Genomic DNA, 27,987 nt, shown 5'->3' with positions numbered 1-27,987 from the left:
GAGGCTCCAGCCCTGTTTTGCAGTAGCCGGGGGTCACTCTGTAGCTCTTCCATGGCCCCGCTAGGCAGCCTGTGGGCAGCTCGCAGTGGGCAGCTGCCCTCAGCCCCTGCTGCCTGGGGCTGGTCTGTCTAGAAACCGTGTGTGTAGGGTTGGCCTTTGAAGGGGACACTTAGAGGAGAGAGCGCTGGGTCAGGAAGGAGTCAGCACATGGGGGAGCATACAGGCCCCCTGGGCTGATTAGCCCCTCCTAAGGATACCTGTGTTTTCGTCAGAGGCTCTGGTGGAGAGCAGGTGAGTTGGCTGGGCTGGGAGGGATGGTCTGTGGAGGGCCGGCGGGGACCCCCAAACAACCACCCTTTAAATTCCAAATCGAAGTCCTGTCTGCAGATCTCTGTTCCGCTTTGTGCAGAATAGGTTTCTGAAAATGGTTTCCAACTCCACCTAGAAAGTGCACAGCGCACAGCCTGGCCGGGGTAGAGGCTGAGAGAAGGCAGGGCGGGGGCCCCTTCCTCACCTGTTCTCCCCGACTCAGCTGTGCAGCATGGGTCTGCGTACCCTCCACGCCCTCTGGGGGCCCTCCCTGCCCCAGCAAACACTCACTGTCCCATCCAGCTCCAGCCCAGGCTGCTCCTCCTGCGAACGCCTGGGAATGACCCCAGAAGCCCCCCACCTCCCCACAATAATGCCCTTCAGAAGGTCCCCCTCTGTGCACGCCAGCACCCAGCACCTCTGCCCAGGCTGCCTGCTGGGGCCCCTTCTCCCTGGGTGGCTGCCTGCTCACTCAAGCATCCCCTCCAGGGCACCTTTTCCAGAGGCCTCCATCCATGCAGAGCCCCCTGGAAACACAGGGACATGCTTACACCTGGAACGTCCCCAGCAGTCCTGCAGACTCAAACCCCAGCAACCTGGTCCACAGTGGTGTCCCCAGTGCCCAGAAGGCATATGGGGCACGGTTGGCACCTGGGCTGAGCAGGTAGGCAGCCTCTGGCCATTCCCCCTCCCAGTGCCAGCAGGGATGGCCTGGCATTTCTGCTGCCTGGCATTTCTGGCCCCAAGTCAGCCCTACCTAGCTCTGGAGTGGCAGGGCTGCAAAGGCCTGTGGGGGCAGAGGCTCCCTGTGGGGGCCTCACAGTGACAGGGAGGGAGCCTGCTGACCCTGAGGGGGTGGCCCTGTGGAGGTGCTTGAAGCCTCCCCGTGGAGTAGAGTCCCTCACTCCCCCAAAGGAGGGTTGGAGTCAGCTGGAACCCCAGCCATACAGAGAACAGGTGCTCCCTAGGGCTCCCTTGGCCTTGATCCTTATAGCCCTGTAAAACTGGGGGCGGCGAGGCGCTACCAGCTCCAGGCGGGCTCCCTGACTCCGCCCGGGCTCCCCTCTGCCTGCTCCCCGCACCGCGCGCCGCCGCCGGAGGGCGAGGACGAGCGGCGCCACTGCGGCCCCGACTGTCCCCGGCGGCGCCAGGGGTGGCGGCCACGGCGCAGGTCCGAGCCGGGCGGGGCCGCGCTGGGCTCCGGGCGGGAGGGGGGAGGCGGGGGGCGGGGCCTGGCGGCGTCCGGGTCGTCAGGACAACCCAACGACCCGCCAATCTCCTATGCCCAGCCAGGCGCAGCAAGCCCGGCTCAGGGGACCAGCCGGGCGGGCCGGGCCCGGGCAAGGTCACCGTAACAGTCCGGCCCTGGGGGCTCTGCCTGCTACGGGGTCCCGAACCAGGCGCGGGATGCGCTAGGGCTCCTGATAGTCGAGAGTTTTGCTGGGCTGGAGGCGCGCGGGAGCCCAGGGCCCGGGGAGGGGTCCCGGGTGGGGCCCACGTCCGCTCGGCGCGTGCACCTCCCATTCCCCCCAGTCGGCCAGCGGCGCGCGTGGGGCATCCCCGCTCTCGCTCGGGAAAGGCGGTCCTTTCCGTTGTGAACGCCCCGTGGGCCCCGGTCCCTCTGGGCGCGGCGGGGTCGCACGCAACCCGCAGTTTCCCCAGCGACCGGGGGTCGTGCGACCGAGACCTGCAGACGGATCCCCCTCCCCAGCGCCGTCGCGGGCCACCCCCAGGCGCCCAGGCAACCCTGAGCCAGGCGCGCGCCCTCTGGTCACCCGGGGAGGCGCCGAGCACACGAGGGTCGCCAAGTGCCCCTTCCGCGGCGAGGGCTAGAGTGGGCCGCCGCGGGGCGCCCGCCGGTGTCCCCTCGGCGCCCGCGTCTCCTCCGCCCGGCCCGACCGGCTTCCTGCTCGCGTCGCGGGGACTTCCTCCCCGCAGTGCCGGGTGGCCACCGGGCGCCTGACCGGAGGCAGGGGGCCCGGGGGCGCGGGGAGGAAGGGGCCGGGCAGGGGTGGGGGCGGGGAGGGTGGCCCTGGAGCAGGGGTCCTGAGCTCCGGCCGGCCCCGCAGGTCCTCTCGGCGGGCGCTCGCGGCCGCGGGGCCCAGAGGAGGGCGCAGCCCTGCCCCGTCCCGGGGGTCCGCAATGCGCTTCCGCGCCGGATCCGAGGCGCCCGGCTCCGGCCCGCGTCCGCGGGCGGGGGTGCCCCGCGCGTCCCTCCCGCCGCCCCGGCCCGCTCACGGTGGCCGCCCCGAGCGGAGCTTTGTGACGTCAGGCGGCCGGCGGGCGGCGTCACGCGCGGGCTGACCCGGCGGCGGCGGCGGGGCGGGGGCGGGGGCGCGCGGGCCGGGACGCGGCGCGGGAGCATGGAGCCGCGGGCCGGCTGCCGGCTGCCTGTGCGGGTGGAGCAGGTCGTCAACGGCGCGCTGCTGGTCACCGTGAGCTGCGGCGAGCGCAGCTTCGCCGGGATCCTGCTGGACTGCACGAAAAAGTGAGCGGGGGTGGGGGCGCGGGCCCCGGGGCGCCCCGACTCTCCCGGGACGCCCCCACCCCCACCGCGCCGGCGGGCCCAGGGCCCCGAGCGGCTCCAGGGCGGGGGCGGCGCGGCGCCAGCGCCCGCTTTCGGTTTCCCGAGCCCGGGCTCCGGGGCGCGCGAGCGCGGCCGCCACTCGGGGGGCCAAAGTGGCTCTCAAAGTCGTCGCGACTTGCCGGGCGGGAGCGGCGGTGGGCGCGGAGGGGAGCCGGGCGCGGGGCGCGCAGCCCGTGTCCCTGCACCGCCGCCGCGTGCCGCCGGCCCCGAACTCCGCACGTCTGCCATAATTAACGCACTTTTCTTTGTTCAAACGCACTGTTGAATTCGGCTGTTTTCAGAATTGTCATCGGCTGGGGGGGGCGGGGGAGTGGGTTCAGATGCGCGCCGGACTTGCCCTGCCAGTCACTCATGAGTGGGGGTGCCCAGCCTAATGCCCTGGGTCCCCCCAGGCTCCCGGAGGCGACTCGGGGCTCTGGATTGCTGGCAAGCAGTTGTGTCCAGCGGTGGGATTTAAACACTGTGGTTGGGGGAGGGGGCGGCAGTGTAGGAGTGAAAACATACAGGTGGAGGTGCTGAGCAAGGGGGTGGCGTGGAGAGCCCCGCGTGCGCGCTCTCGGGTGGAAGGGGGTCCCCGGCAGGCCTGGGGGCACATCACCGGGAGACGCACCTGTGCTCCGCTGCGGGGACTCAGCCGCAGGAAGAGTCTCCTGGATACAGTGTCACATGGTAGTGAGCTGTGCACAGATAAATGATTAGGCATTAATCAGGCACTAATGTCTTGGCGCTCCTGCTGGGCCTTATCTCGAGGCTGGAGCAGTAACTGGCTCCCCTTGCCGAGGCCCAACTTCTTCCCTGCGTGGAGCCCAGATTTCGTTGCAGTGGCGTGGACGTGGCAGGAGGACCGTCACTCTTCAGCAGTCCCCCGCTGGTATTACCTCGTTGTTAGATGTGCCAGAAGCCATTTATGCACAAGTCATGTGATTTAACATATGGCCTCCTGGGTGACTGTGGCCCTGCTCCACCCTGGCTACCACGGAGAGTGCTTGGTGGACCAAGGGGTGGGGGTGGGGGGCTGCAGCATAGCCACCTAGAAACTGCCAAGCCTGTGCCCTGCGGTAGCCAAGGTCTCCTGCCACTGACGGCCACCACTTCCTCCCTCAGGCAGGATGGCCAGCCTGGGCCTGTTCCTGCTCCTGGGTCTGCGCAGGGCTGTGCCCGGCCTTTCCTCCTTAGAGAGGGTCGCCTGCCACCGAGGCTCCCCCCTCCGTTTTCTGGGCTCCCCAGCTCAGGACAGGGCAGGCTGTGGGCCTCTCGGACTTGTGGGGGGAATGCCTGTGGAAGGGCAGCCTGGCCTCCCTTTCTGTCTGCCTCCTGCTGCCACCCCCCCACCCCTGCCCGGGCTGGGGCTAACCTGGTTTAGAGATCAGAACTCCCCTCGTGGAAGGAAGCAGGCCAGGCCGGGCTCCCCAGCATGGAACTGGCAGCGTTAGACTCGTGGGCGTCAACCCTGCCATGGCCACGTTCAGCTGTAACCGGAGCCACCCACAGAACCCGGGCCTCGGTGGGTGCAGCTCTGCTCCTCGCGGGCTCTCGCTGCAGCCCCAGCACCTCCACCCCGCCAAGGCTCGGTCCCAAAACTGCCCCTGCCTGCCCTCGTCTCCCCTTTGCTTCCCACTCTGGCTTCACGCTGTGTTCTGCTCTGGCCAGCAGCGCCAGGAGCTCAGCGCTCCTGTGTACAGCCTGTTCGGCACATGGGGTCCCTGGCCGCTTACAGCCTGGCCTGGGTGTTCTGGGCACAGGGTGTCTGGCCTTGACCTGCTGGGTCCACAGCCTTCCCAAGGCCAGTTTCTCGTCAGTGCCTGCTCCCCCATCTGTGACAGTAGCGGGGCCGGCCCCTCGGTGGGGCCCATGCTGGGTGAGGGCACTGCCCGGCCAGGCCTAGCGGCTGGGCGCTCCGATTGGGAACCTGCGGGGCCCAGCGCCGTGGGCTTGTGGGGAGTGTGTTCAGGGCAGTCCGGCCGCAGCTGCTGGTGTGCCCGGGGTGTGTGGCCAGACACGTGCCAGCAACTGTCATTCATCAGCGCCTTCCAGAGCTGGTGTGCAGACCTGGGGGACCGGGAGCCCTGCGTGGCGGTAAATCATCGCCAGCGTCTGTCTCTGTCTCACGCGGGCATGGAGCTGTCCCAGGGGAGGGGCCCTTCGCGCAGGTCCCGCGCGCTCTCCTGGAGCAGGGCCTGGCAAGCAGGGTGACTCACTGGGCCTCTGGGAGGAGGCATCCCCTCGCTTGGCACTCTGAGAGGTGGGTTCTCTTCCCCATATGTTCACCAAGGAGGAGAGCTCACAGAGGCCCCTGAGGTCTCAGTGAGTGTGTGGAGCTGCCGGCCGAGATGCCAGCCTCCTCCGCCCGAGTCTTGAACCTGCCACCAAGCTGCTCTGTGACCTGAGGGAAGACCCTCGTGCGTTCCCCGGCACTCACTGACTCCCCACTGCGTACCCGGGCCGGGCACCGTCCCTCCAGTGTCCCTACAAGGCCGCGATTCCTCCTGGCGTAGTATGGCTACAGGTGGCCCAGGCCTGCCTTGACCCCCCAGGCTCCAACTCTTCAGACCGGGGTGCAGGGTGGGTGTGGACGTGGTTTTGTGGGTGGTTTGGGGGTACACCTCTGGTTGAGGACCCCCAAGTGGGGTGGCCCTGGCTGAGGCATGGCCCAAGGACACAGAGGCCCGGAGTGGTGCAGGAAGGTCTCATGGACGGCAGGTGTGAGGACCAGGGGCCCATCAGGCCTGACAAACCCCGAGGCCCCCAGCCTTCGTCTCTGAGCTGGTGTTTTTCGAACTTCCCCAGTCGTGAGTCATCCAGGGTGCTATTACCAGACAAGAGTGCTGGGCCTTTGTGACCCACACCCTACCCTGAGAGGTTGGGACTCCAGCTTCTGCAGCCAGCTAGTCGGGAACCCCAGCAGGCCCGTCCCTGGGCAGGAGAGCACCCTCGTTCCATCCCAGGCACACTCCATGGGTGGCCGGTCCTGTGATGGGTCATTGGACAAGTAAGGACGGACACCTGTTCCAGGTCCTACTGGGCATATCCTCCCTGTCCTCAGGGAGCCAGAGGGACGGAGAGCTGGGTGCCCAGTGTAACATAGGGTGGCATGGTCCACAGCTGGCAGGCAGCTCCCACAAAGGGAACCTGGCCAGCATGGAGGTGATGAGGGGGTGTGGACCGGGGGAGCCACCGGAGGGCATAGAGAGGGATGTAGTCAGCTGCAGGTGGTGGTTAAACCCTTGAGTCCTGGACTCCTGGGCCAGATGTGCAAGCCTGGCCCCGTGACTTGCCCCAGAGACCCTGGGTCTACCTAGACAAGGGGCCACGCTGGTATCCAGGCTGTGACTTCCCCGGCCAACCCGTTTTCCCCAACTCCCTGAGCAGAGGTGGGCCTGGAGGCCTGGTGAGGCTGCCCGTCCCTCGGGGCTCAGGGGGCAGAGAGACTGCTGTATATTTTCTAAACCAACGTGTAGAATGCAGGGAGACCGGCCAGAGTGGGCCTCACCATCTGGACTCAGGCCTGCCCCATGGGGCCGCAGGCTCCTGGCTACACGGTGCTCCCTGCAGTCACCTGGGATGGACCCCTGGGGTGTTTCTGGTCCAGAAGCCACGTTTCTTCACCTCTTTACTGGACACCAGGGTAGCCTCTCCCTGTGGGAGGATGAGGGAGGGAGGTCCAGGGCAAACGTGGACCCGGCTGGGGTCAGAGGCTGCTGTCGGGTTCCACAGCCACTTGGGTCCCGAGTCCGCAGAGCAGGGAGGCCGCGGGGGAGGCCGGGAGCTCTGGCAGGCGGCCGGGTCCGCTCCTCCTGGCCAGGGGCCAGCTCCGGCCTGGCTGCTCTGGGGGTTTGCTGAGCTGGTTGCATGGGTGAGACCTCAGGGGGGCGGGTGAGCTGAGGCCGGCCGTGGGTCTCCTGCCAAGGACTGCAGGCTAGGCTGGCTCTCTCCCGTGTCCGTGCAAGTGGGGGACATGGCAGAGACATGCCTTTGTCTCCGCAGAGTGAGGGGCGCTGCGGGGAAGAACGACTCTGCTTTTGGGTCTGACCCCCATTATAGTTTCCTGGGCTCTCAGGGTCCCCAGCCCCTCCTCGGAGCTGAGGCTATTTGCCCCTCCCCCAACTCCCAAGGACGCTGTGCTGAGCTTTGTTTCAGTGTCCCCTGGTTTCCTGCACGGAGACCTTGGCCAGCCTGGCTCCCCAGTCCCCAGGGCCCCTCCCCACACACCTCTCTGTCCTTGGGTAGGGAACCAGTGGGGACCCTCAGCACAGTAGGATGGTGGGGGGGCCGGGACCCCTGGCCCAGGGGCTGGCAGGCTGTCTGTCCAGCTCCAGGGCCGCCCCAGCCTGCTCCTGCCAAGGCCCTGCGGTGTCACCTGTGGGGCATTGCCAGGCTGGCTGGGGCCTCCATCCCGGGGCATGAGCCAAAGTCAGCACAGCCTGGCCTCGAGGAGGGGCTGGGCCCTGCGGGCGAACCGCAGGGCGGTGGCACGCCTTGTGCCCTGGAGTCCAGTTGAGGTCGCCCCAGTGGGGCAGGGTGCTGCGTCCTTCCCAGGGAGAGTGGCTTGTGCTGTCAGTGTGCCTGGACGTGAGCTCAGGCCCCTACTGTCCCCAGACCCACTTGGTCCCCTGGCTTCTCTCTGCCCTGCACCCCATCAGTAAATAGGGAATGGCTGTGCTGTGTGTGTCTGGGGGCTGAGTTTGGGTTTGGGCGCTGAAGCTGGGCCTCCGGGGGAGGGAGCCATCCCGGGCTTGCTGTTTACCCACCAGGCAGTTGTGGGCGTGGCCAGGGCAGGGCCCGCTCTGGGAAGGAAGTGTGGCTGCAAGCAGGGCCAGAGTCATGGGGCCTGCCGCTCGGTCCTCAGCAGGGGTGCCATCCCACTGGCTGCAGCTGACCTCTGGAAGCCTCTCCCCCACCCGCACCCCGCCCAAGGCAGGAGCCCCCCCCCCCCCGCAGGGACGGCCTGCTCTCCAGGCTCGGGTACTCTGTGAAGCCAAGGCTGGTGCCCAGTTTGACCTACCAGGGCAGGGAGGGGTCACTGCCTGACCTCGCCTGTGCCCAGGGGCCATGCCTTAGAGCTCTGGCTCAGGTCAGGGCCTGGGTCTCTGTCCTAAACACACAGGGACTCCCTGAGGAGTGTATGTGCCATAAACAGGGGGCAAAACACCCCCTGGACCCCAGCTTTGGGGCCTTAGGGGATAGGGTGACTTTCCACCCCCTGCCCCCCTGCCCCCCCCACCTCAGTCCCCCCTGCTTGCCTGCCTGTGGAGGGAGAGGACTGTAGAACCCCCAGGGTGTGCTGGCTCCTGCAAAGGAGGGTCCTGGGGGGGAAGATGGGTTGGTTTGGGTGGGGGGTGATGGGAAAGGGGCTGCCCAGGGGTTTTGCTCTTAGGGCGCCCTGGGTCCCAGCTGGCAGGAGGGGGTCTGCGCTGACACAGCAGGCTGGTGTGGGGCACAGGCTTGGGGGTAGGGGGCAGGGGAGTCTCACGAGTGGGTGTGGGCTGGTTCCAAGGGGGGGACAGCAAAGAAGCCTAGAGGGGAGCAGTGGGGATGCAGGTGAAGGAGAGAGTATGCGTGAACACCCCGTCCATGGTCTGAGTGCCTGCAAAGGTGGGCAGAACGTGGGCTTTGGGGGTGCCTTGGGAGCAGCCCTCTGGGTCTAGGTGTGTGGATCCTGCCTGTCTGCGGGACGCCCTTGGTCTATAGACCCGCCGACAGGGTGTCCTCTCGGAGGTCCCGCAGCCTTCCCTGTGGCCCTTGTTTCACGCCCATGGGGTGGCAGTTGGGGTGCTCTGTTCCTCACCCCTAGCTGGGGTACCCACTCAGCGTAGGGGCCAGTGTGCCATCCAGGCACTGCCCGCAAGGCCGAGGCTGTCCCTTGAGGCTCCCTGGGGGCCTCTGGCACTGTGTGTCTGCTCGATGTCACCCTCTGGCAGGGCACTGCTGCCACCCCAACCTCCCCTCTGTCCTTGCCAACACCCCCTGCATTGGAGGCCCCTTCGCGGGGTGCTGTGGGTTCCACGGAGGGGATCCTGACACCCCTAACCGCCAGGAGCAGGGAGCACGCTGGCCCAGGAGCTCAGGGTGAGCACGCGTGCCCCTGTGAATGCACGTGTGTGCACACGCACGTGCCTCGGGGCGAGCTCTTGAGTTTAGTGCTCAGAACTCTTAGCTGCTTTCGATGCCTGGGGAAAGAAGCAGGGGCCGGCCGACTTCGTTGTGGGGTCCCATCCCCGCTCTGGTGCCTGGGGACTCAGGGTGAGGTTTGCCGGAACCCCTGCCTGTCACGGCCACGGGTGGGGGGTGGCGGCAACTTTGGGCAGCGGCTTAGCTCCCACACCTGGAGTCCGGCACACTGTCCAGAGCGGGCTGCACAGCAACTGTTTTGGGCCTGGTGTCCGCGCTCTGTCCCAGCGGCTCAGCCGTGCGGGCGCACGGGGCGGTGGGGGCCGGGTGGGCAGGAAGGTGGCCGGGGCAGGCGCGGCTCTGCACCAGTCGATCCTGACTTACCAAAACTGGCGGCGGCGGTTGGGGCCGTGGGGTCTGTGCACCCAGTGCCAGGTGAGGGCGTGACCGCGGGGCCTCCTTTCCCACCCCTGGTCCCCAAGAGTCTGAGACCGTCCTAGCGCGGCTTCCCATGACTGCTTCCCACGAGGTGCAGGAAGGCGTGTGCGCACGCGGCCAGCACAGACGTAGGGAGAGGACTCCGCTGCCGCTGTGGGTCCCTGGGACGCGGGGCCTGGGGCTGCAGGGGCGGCAGGAGCCGTCCTGGGGCCGGCCTGGTTGTCCCAGGCCACGGGACAGGTGAAGGGCCACGTGCCCAGAGGAGGACGGGGAGCGGACGCTCAGTCTCACCGTGGCTGCTCCCCCCACCAGAGCCCAGTCCCCCCCGGGCAGGGAGCCGATGGTCCTTCTCCCCGGCTGGCCCTACTGCCGCCCCCTTCTCCCTCCCTCACGGCTACAGGCTACTCAGCCCTCTGGCCACACAAAGGGCAGGAGCAGGCTGTCTGGGCCAGGTGGCCGTGGACCTGTGTTTGCTGGACTCTGGTCATCAAGAGAAGACATGCACCCCTCGCCCCCCAGCCCCACCCACGGAGACTTTAGATTCAGGGGACGGCCACAAGTAGATGGGAACCTGATGGGAAGGAGAAAAAGCATGATTCCCAGGCTTTTACCACGAATTTGAATTAAACAAAAATGGGGCAGTGTTCACACGCAGACATGCCATCGTGTTTATTAGTTCATTAACCTCGTGACTGTGAGGACCGTGGGGAGGCGGTGCCCTCTGTGCCCGGCTCCCGGCCCTGGCGCTCAGGGGCCGTGGGGGCGGTGATGTCATGGCCGGTCGGCCCCTCTTAGCTTGTCTGGATTCTGCTGGAGGACAGCGCGTGGGGAATTCGTTTGGAAATTGAAACAGTAGAAGCGTCCATTCCTCATTTCTGCTCTGGTCAGATTCGAAGCGCGGAGCGAGGACGGAGAGCCCTGTTCTGCCTTGTTTCTCTCAACTTGGCGGAAGTCTGCTTTTGTGCTTAAAAACAGCAGCTTTGAGCTGAAGCGGTCTTGCAGATTACATCACATTTGTTGAAAAGCCGTGCGTGCCCACCACGGGAGAAAGGTGTGGAGTGATCGGGCTTGTTTCCCACTATTTGGCACGATGCGAATGGTTTCCTGCTGCGCCGTGGGTCGCAGGTGAATTAGATGCAGTGACGCTCCGACCGCGAGGCCTCAGGGATGGCCGTCCACTCCGGAAGGCGCTCTGCCCGCTGATTTCAACAACGAACCCCCCCAGGTGTGCAGCGGTCTGCAAGGTGGAGGCTGCGTGGTCCAGCCTTCCGGGGGGGAGAGCAGGTCTCTAGCTGGGCAGGTCCCGGCTGGGGAGCCCTGGGGGAGCGCCGTGCCCTTGGCCTTGGCTGTGGATCTTCACAGGAGGGAGGTGGGTCTCCTGTCCTCTCTCCTTCCCTTCCCGTGGGTGGGCCACGTGGCCTCATTGATGGTGCTTGGCCCACTCCGCTCCTGGAGCTGGAGGTCCTGGGGAAAGGGCCTGGGGTGCCAGGCAGGAGGGGTGGTCCTTTGAGGTTGCAGTGGGCAGGGGTGGTGTGGATGTCACCTTCACCTGCGGGCAGTAGAGACAGTTGGGACCAGCTCAGCATTTAGGAGGGAGCGGGCTGACTCCCAGACCCAGGGCTCTGGTTTGCTGGCTGACTCCTGTCCTCTCTGGGCTCAGGAGGCCATACCTGCCACTGCAGCCCCAACCACCAGGTACCCACACACACGGCAGGGACCTGAGCCCGTAGGGAGCATGCTTGGGGTTTTCCCTCAGGGAGGAAGGAAGTGGGTGGAAAGGCCTGTGACCAGGGACCACTGGCCACAGAGCAGCCCCCCCCAGGCCCAGTCAGGCCACGTCACAGACCCCCCAGACCCTGTTCTTAGGCTCTCAGGGCCCCCACACCTACATTGGGTGTTGGGAGGTCTCAAGCTGTGAGCCCATGTGAACCGAGATATGGACATCAGTGCCTGACAGACCGGAGAGGTGGCCTCCGTGCTGGCCCCCAGACTTCATAGAGCACATGCCTTCCCCTGGGATGCCCCACATGGGGGAGACGCGGGGGTGTTTGCCCCCGTTTGGAGCCTGGAGGACCTGCAGGTGCTCTGGGCACATGCCTGCACCCAGATCCTGCCGGGCCCCTGTGGGTGGGGACTGGGTGCAGCAGCGTCCTCACGGTCCTAACCGTCCCCTTCTGTCTCCCCACTGCCAGGTCCGGCCTCTTCGGCCTGCCCCTGTCGGCTCCGCTGCCCCAGCCCGAGGACCCCCCCGTCAACGGCTGCCACGGCCCGGCCCCCACGGAACAGGACGGAGAGGCGATGCAGCTGGGGACGGGCCCTCCGCCGCCTCCTTGTGGGGACCAGCCCCCGGAGACCACAGACCCCAAGCCACCCCCGCCCCTCGTGCCACCGTTCCCGCCATATTTTGAAGGCGCCCCCTTCCCTCCCCCGCTGTGGCTGAGAAGCACCTACCGGCAGTGGGTACCACAGCCGCCACCCCGGACCATCAAGAGGACCCGCAGGCGCCTGTCCCGTAACCGCGACCCAGGCCGGCTCGCCCTGAGCCCCATTCGCCTGCGGCCGCGCCAAGTACTCTGCGAGAAGTGCAAGAGCACCGTGAGCCCCCCCGAGGCCAGCGCCGGCCCCCCAGCGGCCCCTCGGCCCCGCCGGAGGGTGGGCAGCGGCCCCGGCCCCGACAGGGAGCCCCGCAAGCTCGAGGACCCTGATGGTGGAGGGGACACGACGACGGCCGCCGCCAGGAGGAGGAACAAGAGGGAGAGGCGGGAGGAGGACAAGGCACGGGTGCCCCGGAGCCCGGCTATCAAGATCTCCTACAGCACGCCGCAGGGCAAGGGCGAAGTGGTGGAGATCCCATCCCGCGTGCATGGGTCCCTGGAGCCCTTCTGCCCCTCCCAGGCCCCGCTCGGTGGCAGCCAGGACCCCGCTGGGCCCTCCGCCTCCATCCCCAAGCTGAAGCTGACACGTCCCGGGCCCCCTGGCACCAACCTGCCACCCCCCAAGATCCGCTTGAAGCCCCACCCCCGGGGCTCTGGGGAGCAGGAGCCCGTCTACAGGGCCGAGCTGGTGGAGGCACTCAACGGCCATGGGCGAGGCCCCCGGGCCGGCTCACCCGCTCTCCTCGGCCACAGCTCTGCCGGCAGCGGGCTGGTGGACTCTTCTTCCGGAAGCTCTGGCGAGGATGAGGACTTCAAACGGTGTCCCCAGGGTCAACGCGGGCGAGAGAGCCTGGCTTTCCTCACCTCCTGCCCTGGGAGGGGGACGGATTGTCCCCGTGAGTCAGTGTGGAGCAGCGACAGCCTGGATGAGGCCAAATCGTCCAGCTCGGAAGTCACATCCCCAGACACGTGTGACCTCTCGTCGGGCGACGGTGCGTCTGTGCGGCCCTCGTCCAAGGACGCGAGGCAGACGGTCCCGCCGCTCACGGTCAGGCTGCACACACAGAGCGTCTCCAAGTGCGTGACCGAGGACGGAAGGACGGTGGCCGTAGGGGACATCGTGTGGGGTAAGATTCACGGTTTCCCTTGGTGGCCAGCGCGTGTGCTTGACCTCAGTCTTAGCCAGAAGGAGGACGGGGAGCCCTCTTGGCAAGAAGCGAAAGTCTCGTGGTTTGGTTCTCCAACTACGTCGTTCTTGTCTACTTCAAAACTCTCCCCTTTCTCTGAGTTTTTCAAACTGAGATTTAACCGTAAGAAGAAGGGGATGTATCGGAAGGCTATCACAGAGGCTGCGAACGCCGCGCAGCACGTGGCCCCGGAAATAAGGGAGCTCTTAACCCAGTTTGAGACCTAACTGGGGCGACCAGGTGAGTGCGCGGGGCCGCGGTCTGGCCGGCCCGAGACTTCCAACGCCCCCCTTGGGACACTTGCCCTGCTCGCTCGATGCCTGTGTCGCTCAGCTTCCTAGGTCACAGGAGAGAGGCTTTCAAACTAGGGGCGTCCGCTGTCTCTGTGTCTGTGCGGGCTCTTTTGTGTTGCCAGAAAGGATCCGCTTACCCGTTTATCCGCCCGCTGGAGAAAGCAGGTTTTGAGATCACGGTCTTGACGGAGGGTGGGAGTAGCAGGGTGGGGGCATCCCTGGGGGTGGGCGCTCACTCGGAGGGGACGCACCCTTCTCTTTCCCCAGACGGGAGCCTCGGCCCCTCTCCCTCCTGTTCCCAGGTGGGTCCTGACTCAGGAAGAAGGAAGGGCACTCCCGTGGCCCTGCCCCCACCCTTCCTGCTGGTGCCAGTGGGTGCTGCTCCATCAGCGGGTGTGAGGTTCCTGGGCCTGTGGCGGCCGGGTGCTCTGGGCTCTGTCCCTGGGCCGGTGTCTTGCCCTCTGACTCCCCTCCAGGTGTAGGACCTTCAGCCACAGGCCTCAGGAGGAGCCCCTTGGCGCTGTCACCAGGCAGCGGGCCTGTGGTCAGCATGTGGGTGTCACCTCTCAGTGCCAACTCCCCTCCCAGGCCTCCCCCATGGGAGGAGGCAGGTCCCCTGCAGACGGCCTGGGCTGGACCAGAGGGTGTATGCAGGAGGAGGTCAGGCCACGGCTGTCTTCCTGACCCCGTGGCCTAAAGCCCATATGCCCACAGAAACAGAGATGGGGGAGGCGGGACTGTGCTCACAGCAGTGGTCCTCCACCCCAGCTGGGCCTCTGCCTTGGTTTCTGTGACCTTCAGCTGACCTTGTCTGGTCTGGTGCACCTGCCCACCCCCCTGTCTGGACCACAGTCCCCAGCTCAAGCCCTCAGGCCTTAGCGGGGCTGGTGGATATGTGGTTGGGAAGGGGTTTGTGGGGCACCAGGCATGACCCCTCACTGCTGTGCCACATGGACTGGGGGGCCTGGGGTTGAGGAAGCAACGACGACGCGGGGGGCACCTGGGTAGGGTCACAGCTGGGACTCTGGAAGCCGCGTCCCCACCTTTCCCCCACCTTCCTGTCTCAGGCCAGGTCACTGCCTGAATGACTCACAGGGGTGCAGACCCAAGCCCGCCCCTCCGGAACCAGGCACAGCGCCTGCGAGCTCTGGGTCTTCATGTCGGGGCGGGGGAGTGACACCAACCTGTTGGCATCGAGCCAGCGAGGGTCTCAAGTGGGGGTACCCTGGGGGGGTGGGCGGCCCACTCACCTGAGGGGAGGGCACCGGAGAAAGGTCAGACGCCCTGCCCTGGGCCTGTCCTGGGGGCCTGGGGACCCTCTGTGGGGCCCTGCCCATCTGTGTGCCCTCTGCTGTCCCCGATCTGGGCTCACTGCCCACCAGACCCTCCTGCCTTTGGCCGGGTCTGGGGTCAGTGTGGAGCCTGGGCACATGTCCCACTTGGCCCTTTCCTCTGCACCCGGGGGGCCGTGTCGGGGAGGACGTGGTGAGCAGTCAGTCCTCAAGAGTGACCTTCGGATCCCTGGTCACAGTGCGCACTTACTAGGGACAGTGAGCCCACCCGGGGCCCAGTGTGGCCTGGGGAGCAGGGAGCCCCCAGCCATCCCTGGAGAATGTAGCCCAGTGTGTTCAGGGCTGGCTCTGTTTATCGGGAAGCAGAGGGAAGAATCTGGCCAGACAGGTTTGGCTGCTGCGGGGGCTGTGCCCACAGACTGGCCTCTCCTCCCTGCCTCCCTGCCTGCCCCCTCCCTACACCCTCCCTGCCTTCCTCCCTCCCCTGCCTCCCTGCCTCCCCCACTTCTTCCCCCCATTCCCTCCCTCCCCCATCCCTCCTCCTCCTTCCCTGCCTTCCTCTCTCCCTCCCCCTCCCTCCTCCTCTGGCTCTGTGTCTCCCCCTCTCCGTGGCTGGCTGTTTCTCTGGCCTCTGGGGCTGGGCCCCGTGCTCCCACACCAGTGCACGGAGCTCTGGGAGCGTAGGACGCTGCATCTTTTCAGCACCAAAGCACAAGGCCGTTGTGCCTGGTTGGTTTGTGAGTTTTGTGTTTTGAGGATGGAAGACTGCTCCGAGGGCCACACCAGCCCGGTGTTTAGGTGCTTAATCTGCTGGCATTGACGAGCGCGGGCGGGGGGGGGGGGTGTCTCCAGGTGGGCAAGTTTGCTTTCAGGTGTCCGTGATGCTGTTTGGGGGCCGGCCCTCCGGCCTGCTCCATGAAGGGAAACTGGGAACTGCCTTCAGTGGGGACGGTGGGCTTCCCTGGGCAAGCCTGGGGCTGCGGGGTCTGGTGCAGGAGGCGGCCCCGCTGAGCTGTGTGCGGTGCTGGTGGGGTTTCCTGGTCGCTACTACCTGGGCTCCCCCTGGGAGGAGGGCTGCGTGGGCCTGGAGCTTGGGCAGGGAGACCGGCTGGGGAAGCTTGTACTTCAGGCTCTGTCCAGCCCAACTGGCGCTGCTAGCAGCCGAGGACACGAGCCAGGAGCACCTCGGCCTCGGGGGTGTCTGCACTACCAGCCGTCACATGTCAGGGAGGGTCCTAGCAGACCCCGTGGGGTCAGGGCCCTCCCAGGGACGTTGTGCCCAGCATCTTGTCCCGAGACAGTCCTCCATCCCGAAGGGGGGACGGCTGGAGGCTCAGCTGATGGGGGTGCCTGCAGGGACGTTCTGGAGAAGCACTGAGCCAGCCTGGGACTTGGGGGCCAGGGCACTGGTGAGGGGCCAGCCGGGGGCCTGGCTGGGCTCCGATGACAGGGCACAGTGGCCCTCGGCAGGGACGGCCCTCGGCAGGGACTGCCCCCAGAGCACCGGGTCTGCCCTGGGGGGACATGGGCCTCCGCCTGAGGAAGGCCCTGACCTCCAGGTACAGACACAGGACTGCCCAGCACTGCCCTGGCTGGTCACTTGGGGCTCTGGCCCCCCAGCCCAGCATCTCTGAGCCTCATTTTCCCCGTCTGTCTCCGAGTGACAGCAGCACCTACCTCTCGGGTTGGGTGGTGAGTGAGGGGTACCTGGGGGGCCTGTTGGCAGCCGCCTCTGGAGGGGCCACTACGCCCTTTCTGGCTCAGCAGGGGCTGTTTTCACAGGGCCTCCTCCCGTTGTACCCCCCACCCGCACACGCGGGCTGTCAGGGCCCCGCAGGGAGGTCAGGTGGGAGGGTCACAGGCTGCATTCCTGGGGTGGGGATGGCTCATGCTCCCAGCTGGATGGGGCAGGCACCCTCCTCTGACCCGGACCTTGAGGGACTTGGCTAGTTAGAGGCCCTCGTCCTGCAGGTGGGGCAGGGACAGCCTAGAGCGTGGGGCCAGCCCCCCAACCTGAAAGTGATGGCGACTCCTCCTGAGGGTGGCCGCCGGCCCCCTTGGGCCGAGAGCTCTGCTAGATGGGAGACAGAGGGGCACAGTATCACTGTGGGCCACACCCTGTGAATCACAACCCCCAAATTTGTGCATAATCACACACAGGAACGTGCTGAGAAGGGACGAGGGCCCCCCAGCGAGCATCTGGCGAGGAAGCTGACCTGGACTGGGGATCCGGGAAGGCTTCCTGGAAGAGGTGACATATGGCTGAGCGTGAACGGTGAGCTAATCATGAGCTAATAGGCTGGGGGGTGAGCATCGTAGGCAGAAGCAGGGTGCGTGCCCGAGGCCTGTGGCAGGAGGAAGCCTGTACTTTCCAGGGTGGGGGAGGAGGCAGTCGGGCAGGCGCGGGGATGCTGAGGCCCGGGCAGCAGCAGCCTTGTCATGAGAGAAAGGGCACCATGCGGGCAGGTTAGGCAGAGGGTCTGAAAAGGGCCAGGAAGCGAGGGACGGCGGGAGGACAGAAGCTGAGGCCAGGGGCGAAGTGGGGAGTGGGTTCTGAGGCCCAGAAGAGCTGAGCCAGGGGTGCTGGGTGTTGGCTCCTGGAACTTGGGGACCGCTGTGGACCGGGCGGCCCCTGCTGGCTGGTGTCTGAGGGCCCGAGTCTTGGCTGGGAGGTGACTCCGGGCCCAGCACTCAGAGGAGCACCGGGGCTGGGTCATGGGTCTGGGGAATGATCTCGGCCCCATAGAATGGCCAGTGGAGAGGAGGAAGCTGTGGAGGAGAGAGGCTGAGAGAGGTGGCCAGAGGCGTGAGGCCCAGGGGGGCCCAGAGATGGGGACCAGGCAGAGAGAGGCAGGTGGGCCAAGGACTCAAGGGGGCAGTGGGCCCACACAGATGGGAGGGGACCTCGTAGCCCGCAGGCCCCGCACAGGGAAGGGTGGGCAGAGAGGGAGCCATTACTGACGGTCATCGGGAGCACGCCCCACGGGGCTCAGTGTCCTGGGAGCCCCGACGTCTGTGCGGCCCTTGGAGCCTGGGGGCCCCTACTGGGCAGAGCCGGGTGGTAGGTGGGCTGTCGGCGGTGCTCTGTTGCAATGTGGGCCAGGAGCTGTGGCACCTGCCTGGGGTGGGGGGCAGGATGGCTCCCGGGGCCCCTTCTGGCCTCTCGGGCCAGTAGAAAGTTCACAGACTCCAGGTGAGCTGGAAGGACCCCGGGGCTGTTGTCCAGCCTCCTGTGGAAGCACGGGCCCAGCACTTCCCTTCCTGCCTGAGTGGCCAGGGTGTTGGAGGGCAGGAGCTTTTGGGGTCACACAGCAATGCCCCTCAAGGTGCCGGTGGGTGGGCAGCTCCAGGACTAGACTTCGTGCCTCACTGAGCGTCACTGAGTGTCCTTGGGGCTAGCCTCATCCCCTGTACTCGCTTCCTGTGGCCGCTGTCCCCAGTGACCACACACTGGCCGCTTGCAAGAACAGAAGTTTATTCCCCTGGTTCTGGAGGCCCGACCCCAAACTCAAGTGTCTGCAGGGTGCACTCCCTCTGGAGGCCCCAGGGGAGGGTGCTTCCAGCTCCTGGGGGCTCCCAGAGTCCCTGGGCTGGTGATGGCATCACCCCAAGCTCTGCCTCTGTGATCACATGGCCTGTCCTCCGCCTCTGTGTCCTGCAGGGACCCCAGGACAGCCATGTGGGTGACCCAGTGTGTCCTCATCCCGCGTCCTAGTGTAATCACACCTGCAGCACCTTCCCCACCGAAGGGGACAATCCGCTGGCCCCAGGGGTTGGGACCTGAAGTCTGGGGGGCACCGTCCACCCACTGCCTCCTCCCGTCTGGTCAGCGGTTGGGTTAGGGGCCTGCGTGTCCACCCTGCTGAGGCCCGCCAGCCTCTTCTTCGACAGGCCAGCTGGGCTCAGGGAGAGGTCGGCTGGTGGCGGACAGAGCCTGCTGGGGTTGTGCGGTGATGGAGGGACTCTTTCCAGAGGGATCCGCCACACGCCACCCTGCTCGGGAGGCGGTGCCTGTGGGCGGTGGGTCCTGGCAGCGCCGCGGGACACTTCACACTGTCAGTGTCACGGTGCTTGTTTCTCCCCGGATACGGAGCTCCGGCAGGAGAGCCAGCCTGAGCCCCACGCTCGGAGCTGCTGGCTCCGGCCTCACGGCTGGCCTGGCAGGGTCGCCCTCACTGAGGCCGGAAGCTTGTGTGCAGCTTGCTGGTGGGCTGGGGCGGAGTCGTCCGACCCTGGGTCCATGGCCTCACTCTTCTTGTGGGTTCTCCCTTTTGGAACGGGGTCCTTGAGCTGCACGCCCCAAACTGGCTTTTCTCTTTTCCAACCCTAAATAAAAGGTACTTCCACTTCTGACGATGGGCTTCTGAGCTGCGTTCAGGGAGCTCAGGTCCTCTGTGAAGGTTGTAATTATTTTGTTCCCGAAGGAAACAAAGACCTGTAATTCCAAGCCTGCTGTGGCAGCGCAGGCCCCGTCCCGCCTCCCAGCTGCCAGCGCTGTCCCTGCCGCCTCCTCCGGGCAGGGCCCTGAGTGCGGGGGCAGCGGGGGGGGGGCCAGGTGGGGTGCAGGTAGGCGTGGCAGGAGCAGGGGCAACGCAGTGCCCGGGAGACTCACAGGGTGTTTGCAACGGCTTCCGGGGCACCAGGTGCCTGGGGCCAGGGGATTTCTGGGGGGAGCGGGGCGGGGGTCGTCCAGGCAGGTGCTGTCCCTCCCCCTGGTGAGGTGCCTGACCTGGCAGAAGAGCGAGTTTTGCCCTTGTTTTCATTGCTTCCATGCCCCCCCACCTCCAAATACTTGCCCCCGGCCCCACCCCGCCTCTGCACCCCTGGCCCGAGCACGAACCCAGAGGCTCGAGGGCACTCAGGGCAGGACCCACCCTGCGCACCTGTGCCGTTGGATTGGAGCAGGACCATCCGCGGGGGTGGCGGCCCCGCTTATTCAGCACTGCTACCCTGTCCGTTCTTTAGCGATCCTGCAGTGACACTGGGGTCACCGCGTAATTTAGGCGCAGTCTTACTGGCCTTATGACCAGCGAGCTCTGTCCTGGGCATGTGCATGTCACACAAGCACGCGACTCCCTTCCATCCGCGCACATATCGCCATCTCCGGTGTTCACCCTGGCCCGTCCGCGGCAGGTTAGCTCACCGGCTCCCGCGTCGGCTCTGACCGGATTCCGGCTTGCGGTGGGCATTTCCCGCCCGGACCTGGGGTCGGCCCCTCCAGGGGGTCCTGGGTCCTCTCCGGGGAATGGCAGCTGGCCACCCCTCCTGGCACCTGGGGGCCCCGAGCTTCTTGGCGGTTTCCGGACTGTTTCTAGCGTGGGCCGGTGACAGACCTGGGATTTCTTTAGAAGAAAGATCAGGGCTTCGTAACTAGTTTTTCTCATTCAGAATTTGTACTTTTTTAATTTTCATATTTGTGTTTCTGCTTTCTTACACTGAAAATCTTGGTTCTTCACGAAACTCATGTAATTACAGTTGACCTCTAAACAACACGGGTTTGACCTGCGAAGGGTCACTTGTATGCGGGTTTTTTCGAGAAATACACGGCAGTACTGTGAATGTGTGTAAAAGTAAATTTTTCTCTCCCTTCTGGTTTTCTTAATAACGTTTCCTTTCCTCTAGCGGACTTCGTTGTAAAAATACGGTGTGTCACATGCACAACATACGTGTTCAGTGGCAGTGTGGTCTGGTCCAGAGTGGGCTGCTAGTAGCTACGTTTCAGGGGAGTCGAAGGATTTTTGAGCGTGCGGGGGGGTCACACCCTAATCCCCGGTGTTATTCAAGGGTCAACTGTGTTAATTTTCCATGTAAATGTTAATGAGTGTGTTGTATGTCGTATGTCGAATATTAAACGTACGTGTGCCGTATATTTGACGTGTAATATGTCAGCCACCTAATCTTCATGGAACATGTCACATGTCATGTCAGAGCGACAATTTCGCTCGTGTCACCTGTGGGCAATTAGTGGGGACACTGCAGGGTTTCCTTGTGGGTCTTCTTGTCCCTGGGGTCTGGCCCTTCGTGGGCTGGGGGCTGTGTCTGATTCCTCTTCCAAAGTCATCCAGACAAATCCTCTGTCCGCGGTTGTTGTGACCTTGAAACACAGTTAGGGTCATTGATTTCATTGTACTTCTACTTTCAGCTATTTCTGTCTTTTTATATTTTGGTGTGTGTTTCGTAATTCCGCGCACATTTCTGAGGGTCCCATGGCAAATCGATGCGACCAGGCCCATTTGGAGCACCCCATGGGGCTCAGCGTTGGCTCAGGGTTGGCTGGTCCTCCCACGTTGGCGACACAAGCAAACACCTACATGTCGCCCCCTCTCCCCGCTTGGGCGTGAGCGGCATCCACGCCCCCCCGTGCCTCACTTTCCCTCTGACCCGCAGAGAAGATGCTGGTGGCCACGTGTGGAGACCACGTCCGCATCCCGGCAGAGTGCGCGGGCACACCGCGGCCTGTTCCTCAGCATCCTTACGGACCCCGGGCTCTCCACGCTTTCCTGACAAGGCACCTGTGAGCTGGGGGTGGGAGCAGGTCACCAAGCAGGAAGGTGCCCGTATCCTGCAGGCCTCAGGGGACCCGAGACTCCGACCTGGCCCAGCGGTGGGGCTGCAGGCTCCAGGGCAGGGTGGCCCCCGAGAACCCACGTTTTCCCTGGGCCCTGGCTTGTGGCACCGTGTGGCAAAGCCTTGGCGCCCACCTCACCCCGCACCTGCTGGCTGCCACTTCTTCCTCAAGGTCGTGGCTCTCTGTCCCCTCCTCGGGGAGGCGCTCCCAGAGCTCCCCATGCACAGCTGTGCCCAACAAGCCCCTGCTCGGCACACTCGCCCCACGCGCTGTTCTGTGGGGGTCTCCCCTGCAGGTAAGTAAGTTCCCGTGAGTTCAGACCCTGGCAGCAGGGGCCCGTGGCACCGGGGGATGGGGACAGTGGTTCATGGGAGGCGCAGAGCCAAGGTTCAGTCCTGGCCGGGCTCTGCACTGTGCATCCAGAACACCAGGGGCTGCTGGGCGGCCCTGCCTTGGCCTTGGAGACGAGAGCCAGTGGCCTGATGTGTCCACGCGCCCTCAGCACAGAGGCCAGGGGAGACGCTTCCAGCTATGGCTGGAAGGGTACCTGGGGGGGAGGCAGCCTGGGAAGAGGCTCTGGGGCAATTAGGCATGTAGGCATCTCCCCGTGGCATCTCTGGACTGCGAACCCTGAGCTGGAGGCTCCCACATCCACATGGACAGATCACATGGATCACAGGCCCTCCTGGGGTTCTGAGCCTGTCAGCACTTCCCCGACCTCTGCCCGGGGGCTCCCCCCACACAGAGGGGGAGCCCTGGCTGGGAGCCGGGCACCTGAGCCTCTGGACCACAAGGGTTGGGCCAAGTGTCAACCTTCTGGATATGGTGGGGAAACTTGACTTCTAACAACAATCTTCCGGTCCTCCATTCCGGAGGACGTGGCATCTCCGATGCTGGCATTCCTGGGAATCGTCCGCTTCTGGTGGGTGTGACTGACCCTGATTCTGAAGGCTTCCTGCCAGCGTCTCTGAATTTCCCAGGGGAGACAGGGCTGCACCCCCTTGTCCCTGGCCTTGGGGCCCTCACGCCTGGGCCAGGGTCTGCGGTGCGGTGTGGGTGTATGTGGCTACAGGAACCACGGGGACCAAGCAGGTGGTGTAGGGCCTGGTCCTGCAGAGCGGGGTGCTCGGGCCACGGCCAAGGCCACGCTGGTCTCAGCAGGGTTGAGGGTGTGGCCATGCTTGGCCAAGAGCCAATCTGGAGGAACAGGGCCAAGTGGCAGAGCTCCTGGGTGTGTGGCCCATGGAAGGCCACGTGCTGTGGATCTCATGGGGCTGGACATGGGGTCACAGGTCCAGGATGTGAGCGTGGGTGGCCACTGTGTGGCAGACGCTTAGGAGGGACGGGGTCATGCGTGTTGGGTGTCTCCTTGGCTCCTGGAGGGCCCGGAACATACTCTGCGTCTACAGATGGTGAACGTCGGCGATGCCTGGCCAGCGGCCGTGGGCCTTCGCCTTGTTCTGTGATGCCTGGGGATCCTCGCTTCTGACGTGGCTGCCACCGTGTGCAGAAGCCTTGTGGCTGGAGAAACAGGCCTTCTTGGTTCTGGTCTTCAGCGTGGAGGGCTGCAGGTCTGGTCGTCGTCGTGGGGCCTGGGCACTGGCTGACTTGTGCCATGCTTCCCACCCTATGCCCACGTGGCCCAGGCCCTCCTGTTCACCGCCATTTCTCAGCAAGCCCTAGCTGAGGACCCCGTCACTGGGGCGCCAGCGTCTCAGGTGGGCAGAGTGGCCTCAGCCGACCTTAACTGCGGGGGCCCGTCGTGGTGATCTCGGGGCCCCGTAGGGGACGTAGCCCCTGTGGGGTCGGCTGGGGCTGTCAGAGCACTTGCGTGGTGGACGCGGGAGCCAGAGCCCTGCCCAGAGACCCAGGGAGGCCTGTCCTCCCCGGAGCAGGTGGGGCAGCTTGCTGGGCAATTGGGCTGGTTCCCGGCCAGTAGGGCGTCTCCCTGCCCAGGAAGTCCCGGGAAAAACGAGCTATTCTCGGTGCGGCTGCCACTGTCGGCCGGAGCCTGTGTAGTGACCTCACCTTCCCCATTGTTTCCGAGTCGGGCGGGGTAGGAGGGACAGCGGGGGCCGGGGTGCTCCGGGACGGGGTGTCCGGGCCAGCGGGGGCGGGAGGAAAGAAGAGGGTTGGCCAAGGCTCTGCTTTTGCAGAAGGGGTTTCCTGGCTGGCCAGCGACAGCAGAGCAGGGGACCAGCCCCGCCGTCTCCAGATTTCTAGGAACACCTGCTCTTCTCCTGGAGGCCCAGCCAAGCCGGAGGGCTTCCAGGAGCCGCTGGCCGTCCGCGGCAGACAGTGAGGACCAGCCCTCCTCGGCTCACTCGAATCCCGTGTTTCTTTTGGTGGGAGAGGGGATGCCCTGGCCACCTGCTCTCTGGTCTAGTGTGCATTTTTCTAATGAGAATGCCAGCTGATGGATGTTTACAGGCCTCTCCAAAGTCGGCCTCAGAGAGGGGTATGGGCAGTATGGGCATGATCTCCGGGGGCCGTGTGAACCGTGCTTGCCTGTGATGGATGGGAGCCCCTGAAATACTCAATGGAAAGGAGCAGCCACGGGATTCTGGGTGGCGCTGACCCCTCGCCCCCCAGCAACTCCGCCTGTGATGGGCTGTGACCTCCCCAGACCCTGACGCCCCTCCTCACCCCTCCTCACCCCTCCTCACGGCTTCTCCCAGGCGCTCAGCTCCCCGGTATTGTGGAGGTGGGGCTGTCTGACCCCTGCCCGGACCTCTCCTGGAGCAGGAACAGCCTGGGGCATCACAGCCGCTCCCCCAGAGGGAGAGGCGAAGTGTTGGTGGGAATGGAAATGGGTTTGTGTACCCACCCCCCATCTAAGAAGGGGCAGCTCCTCCCTGCGCTGGGAATGTCCGTGCTCAGCAGTGGGGGGCGTCTGTGAGGAGGAGGGGTGGGGACTCCATCCTCCTGCGGAGCTTCCCCGGACAGTGGGTTATGTTCTCCTCGGGGACCCCGAGTCAGGGCCTCTGCCTGGCCAGGGAAGGGACGGCACCCCAGGTCGGGGCAGAAACCTTTGTCCGCTGCGTGCGTGTTGCTTGCTTCGCCCCTCACAGGCCGGGGAGTGTGGAGCTGGTCTGCACACAGCCAGCCTTCCCTGCAGGGCGTGTGGTCGGGGCCGGGGGTGAGGGGTGGTCAGGCCTGCACTTGGGGGGCCTGTTTCCAGCAGAGGCGCCTGTCACCTGGGGGCCCCTCACTCCTGGTGCTCAGCCCCGATGTCTAGCTATGCTGAGGTGGGGTCCATGACCAGGGGACCTAGGGCCTCATGGGGTCCCCTTCTCAGGCCTTCTGGAGACAGGACTCCCCCTTGGGGACACCTGGATTGCAGATGTCTGACCTCCAGGACTGAGGGAGGGACTCTGTGTTCGGAGCTGCCCGTCTGTGGGGCTTTGTTCTGGTCGCCCTGGGATATGGGTTTGCAGCCTGGCTTCGACGCTTGATTGAGTGACCTTGGGCAGGGTGCGGAGCCCTCTGAGCCTCAGGGTGGGAGGGTGATGGCACCCCTGGGGTTGTTCAAAATAGAAATAACCCAGGGAAGCTGCCCCCCGCCCCAACGCCCCCAGCCCTGAACATCGCGGCCGAGGTCATCGCTGTCCCTCTCTGCCACTGCCTCTCCTGCCCCCTGGGGACTGCTGGTCTCACCCCATGAAACCCCAGGGCAGGGCGAGTGTCTCTGGTTTGCTGTAGCCACTGAGGGCGTACCTTTCCTGCTCATTGGAATCCTCGCCATTTTGGATAGAGGAGGCCAGGCAGTCCCTCCTTCCACCCTCCCAGCCAGACCACTCATGGGTGGGATGGTCGCTCTCAGCCCTCTGCCCCGGGGTCTTTCCTGGGCCCCCAGGAGCCTGACGGTGGGTCCGGGCCTGGATGGGCCATGCACCCCCCATTTCTGTGACACTGCAGGGAGGGGCAGTCCCCCATGTCCGCCCTGTCCCACGGCCAGCAGCCTTGCATGGGAAGGTCTATGGAGGTCAGTGCCTTGCCCCCCTCCACGCAGCCTCATCCCTGCGGCTGCCTTGGGCCCCAGCTCCTCCCATCCAGCTGCGGGCTTGTACCACCTGTGTCCCTCCAGGCCAGCCCCCCTGGGCAGGTGTGGCTTGCACAGGGCTGGCCCCGGGGACCTGACCCCCGCTTCTCTGGGCCAGCGTGGGGGGCGGGGGGGCAGTGCCGGCAGTGGAGCGGGGGGAAGATACGTGGGTTTCTCTGTGCAGCTCTGTCTCTGGGGTTTTATTCCTCGTAAATGGAAGAAGGCTCTGATTCTCATTTCGCATGATAGTAAGGCGTTCCTGAACATAATTTCTTTTCATTTAAGTTTTATTTGTATCAGCGTTATGTGTGTTCACATCGTAAAGCGCCACTAGTGATGGAAAGTGTGTAACGAGAGCATTTGTCTCCAGAGTCCTAAGTGGTGCAGTTTCCTGCTATTCTTATTCCGTGATTTTTCAATCGAGGCACCGCTCACGGACATTTCCTCCTGTCGAAGATGAAGACAGAGCAATCACGGGGTCCCCTGTCCCCCCCCCCCCACCACATACACAAGCACGAGGCTGGGGCTCAGTCCAGCGTGGTGTGGACATGAAAACTCACAGCCGCTCCCCCTGGACGGTGCTTCCTGCCCACTTGGCTCTGTTCTCTGGGAATTGAATTTGCCTCATGTTTGGCTCCTTAGTTTTTATGTTCTTATCATCCGCTCGTCCGCAGCTCAGGGAGGTCAAATCCCCCAGTGCTTGCAGACGCGGCGTGCGACCGCTGTGTGAGCGAACTCCCCCAGAACACAGCGGCTTCAGACGACGAGGGCACCGCCTGTCTTCCTCCTGTGTGAGCTCCTGGCAGCGCGGGAGCCATGGGCTCCCTCGCTGTGGCCGCACCCGCGTGGCACGCCAGCCCTCACACCGTGCACAGCGGTGTGCTCTCTCTGTCTCTCTTTCTCTCTCTGTCTCTTTCTCTCTCTGTCTCTCTCTCCCTCTCTCCCTCACTCTCTCGCTCTCTCGCAGGCACACCCAGGGCCCCTCCGCGTGGCGGGCTGCGCTCCCTCCCAGCACAGAGGTCTCAGCAATAGGGACCTTGTGGCGGCAGCTCTGTCTTGGGGGCTGAGCCGGGACAGGAGCGTTGTCACTTCTGCTTCCTGTGTTGGTTTCGGGACATCCCGGGTGGGGGACACAGGCGCTTTCCGGTGGGAAGAGCAGCGGGATTGCAGCCAGCGGGGCTTCGTGGTGCCTCTTTTCCTGCAGCTCCTGCCTGGCCGGACTGGAGGCGGCAGCACTGGCCTCTGGCTTCCTTCTGCCGCCAGGACCTGTGACCCTGGACCCTGCAGACCTGCATGTCTCCCTCCACCCCTGACTAAAGGGCAGGGGGACGTTGAGAACCCTCCCCCTAGGCTGCTGGCCTCGGGTGGGCTCCCCTCCTACAGGCTTGCCCACTGTCTCCGTGGGGGGTCTGGCGTTGAGACCGGGGCTGAGGTGCCCATCTGCCCCCACGGCCAGGGCCGCCTGCTCAGGGAAGCCATCGGAGACCTGGGTGGTCACACGGGAGGTGGGAACGCATCGAGAAGCAGGGCTGAAGCTTGACTCCCCACCAACCTGGGGGAGGTGTTTTTACTCGAGGGTCTGCCCCCAACCCCAGAGGGCCCCCCAGACCAGGAGGGTGTGTCTCTCCACACGCCTTGACGGCAGCATGCTGGGGTCCCTCAAAGCTGTGAGCCCCAGGGCCATGTGCACAGCCATTAGCTTCCCCAGGCCATGAGTGGCCGGAAGGATCTAGAACAGCAGGCCTCCCCTCAGCACTGCTGTGTGCTTCACGGAGAGCCCCGTGAAGTAGTCAAGGGTCCTGCACCTTTTTCTGGGAAATGCAGGGCCCCTGGGAGGCAGGATGGATGCAGGTGGGGTACGGGGTCGGGGGGCCCTGCCCAGGAGGCACGGGCACCAGGGAGGCACAACTCCCGGGATGGTGAGGGCCACTGGGAGCTGGGGTCCTTGGGGATCCCCGGCGAGGCAAGAGCCCAAGAAACATGGCTCAAAAGACCCGCAGTGGGTGCTCTGACCTGGTGCTTGGACCCCCAGCACTTGACCCCGGGGTAACCTCTTTTCCTTTCTGCTCCCCTGAAGGTCATCGATGATGAGAGCACAGCTATCCTGGAGCTTCCGACGTTGGGGGTGCCCTCCACGTCCCCCATTCCGTCTGAGGGACCCTGCGTGCCTTCTGGCCAGCTATGTGCAGAGACGTGCCCGGCCCATGGCGGTCAGCCTGCTCACGGTTGCCCCGAGAGGGGCAGGCGTGTCCGGCCCGGAGGACAGCGCCCCCGGAGCACGGCAGCTCCTCTCCGTGGAATGTATTGATTCCCCACACTCACACTTCTGTTCTTCTGCTTTGTGAAGCTCCAGGAGCGCAGTGACACGCCCGCTGCTGCCACCTTGCCCTCGGGGGTGCCACGGAGCAGAGTGGGGGGCACCCCAGCATCGGGCATCCTGGGCCAGGCCCACCGCAGGGTCTCTGTGCACTTGAGAACCAGGGCGGCAAAGCCGGGGTCCTGCCGGGCGCCTGGCACCTGCCCTCAGGGGTTGCCATGCCCCCCCCACGCCTACCCGAGCTGTGAGCCTGGGGAGGGCACCGCTTTGAGAACGCTCAGACTTCCATAGGAAAGCAACCTGGCCCCGCGTTTGTAAGAGAGGGCTCCTCTCTCCTTTTTGTCACTTTAAAGATCAAAAAGAAAAAGAAAGAAACAGAAAATGGGTTCTGCTCTTTCTTTGTTCGAACACGGGAGAGAATGAAGGGAGGTCTGTGTTGAGGCTGTGCGTTCTATGGGTCGCAGGAGGACC

General features: G+C 65.0%; 1 protein-coding gene across 9 annotated transcripts; it reads left to right on the top strand.

The window, feature by feature from the left end:
* Positions 1–27,409, top strand: PWWP2B (PWWP domain containing 2B). Of its 9 annotated transcripts, none has more exons than XR_006781797.2 (4): positions 2,637–2,797; positions 11,635–12,944; positions 16,750–16,864; positions 27,277–27,408. XR_006781797.2 is itself a non-coding variant. In XM_045809428.2 (3 exons), the coding sequence occupies exons 1-2, from the start codon at positions 2,673–2,675 to the stop codon at positions 13,229–13,231; spliced, it is 1,722 nt and encodes a 573-aa protein (XP_045665384.2). In that variant the 5' UTR covers positions 2,637–2,672; the 3' UTR covers positions 13,232–13,244; positions 27,277–27,409. The 9 variants fall into 9 exon arrangements, 7 of the variants coding, with proteins under 7 accessions (XP_087718655.1, XP_045665384.2, XP_045665389.2 ...); XR_006781794.2 differs by having other exon boundaries at positions 11,635–13,244; XM_045809428.2 differs by lacking the exon at positions 16,750–16,864 and having other exon boundaries at positions 11,635–13,244; positions 27,277–27,409.
* The last annotated feature ends 578 nt before the right edge of the window (positions 27,410–27,987 follow it).

Source organism: Ursus americanus, chromosome 6 (assembly GCF_024610735.1).
Source record: "Ursus americanus isolate L20-20 chromosome 6, mUrsAme1.1.p, whole genome shotgun sequence".
NCBI lineage: Eukaryota > Metazoa > Chordata > Mammalia > Carnivora > Ursidae > Ursus > Ursus americanus.
This window is presented reverse-complemented; position numbering and strand designations above follow the sequence as displayed.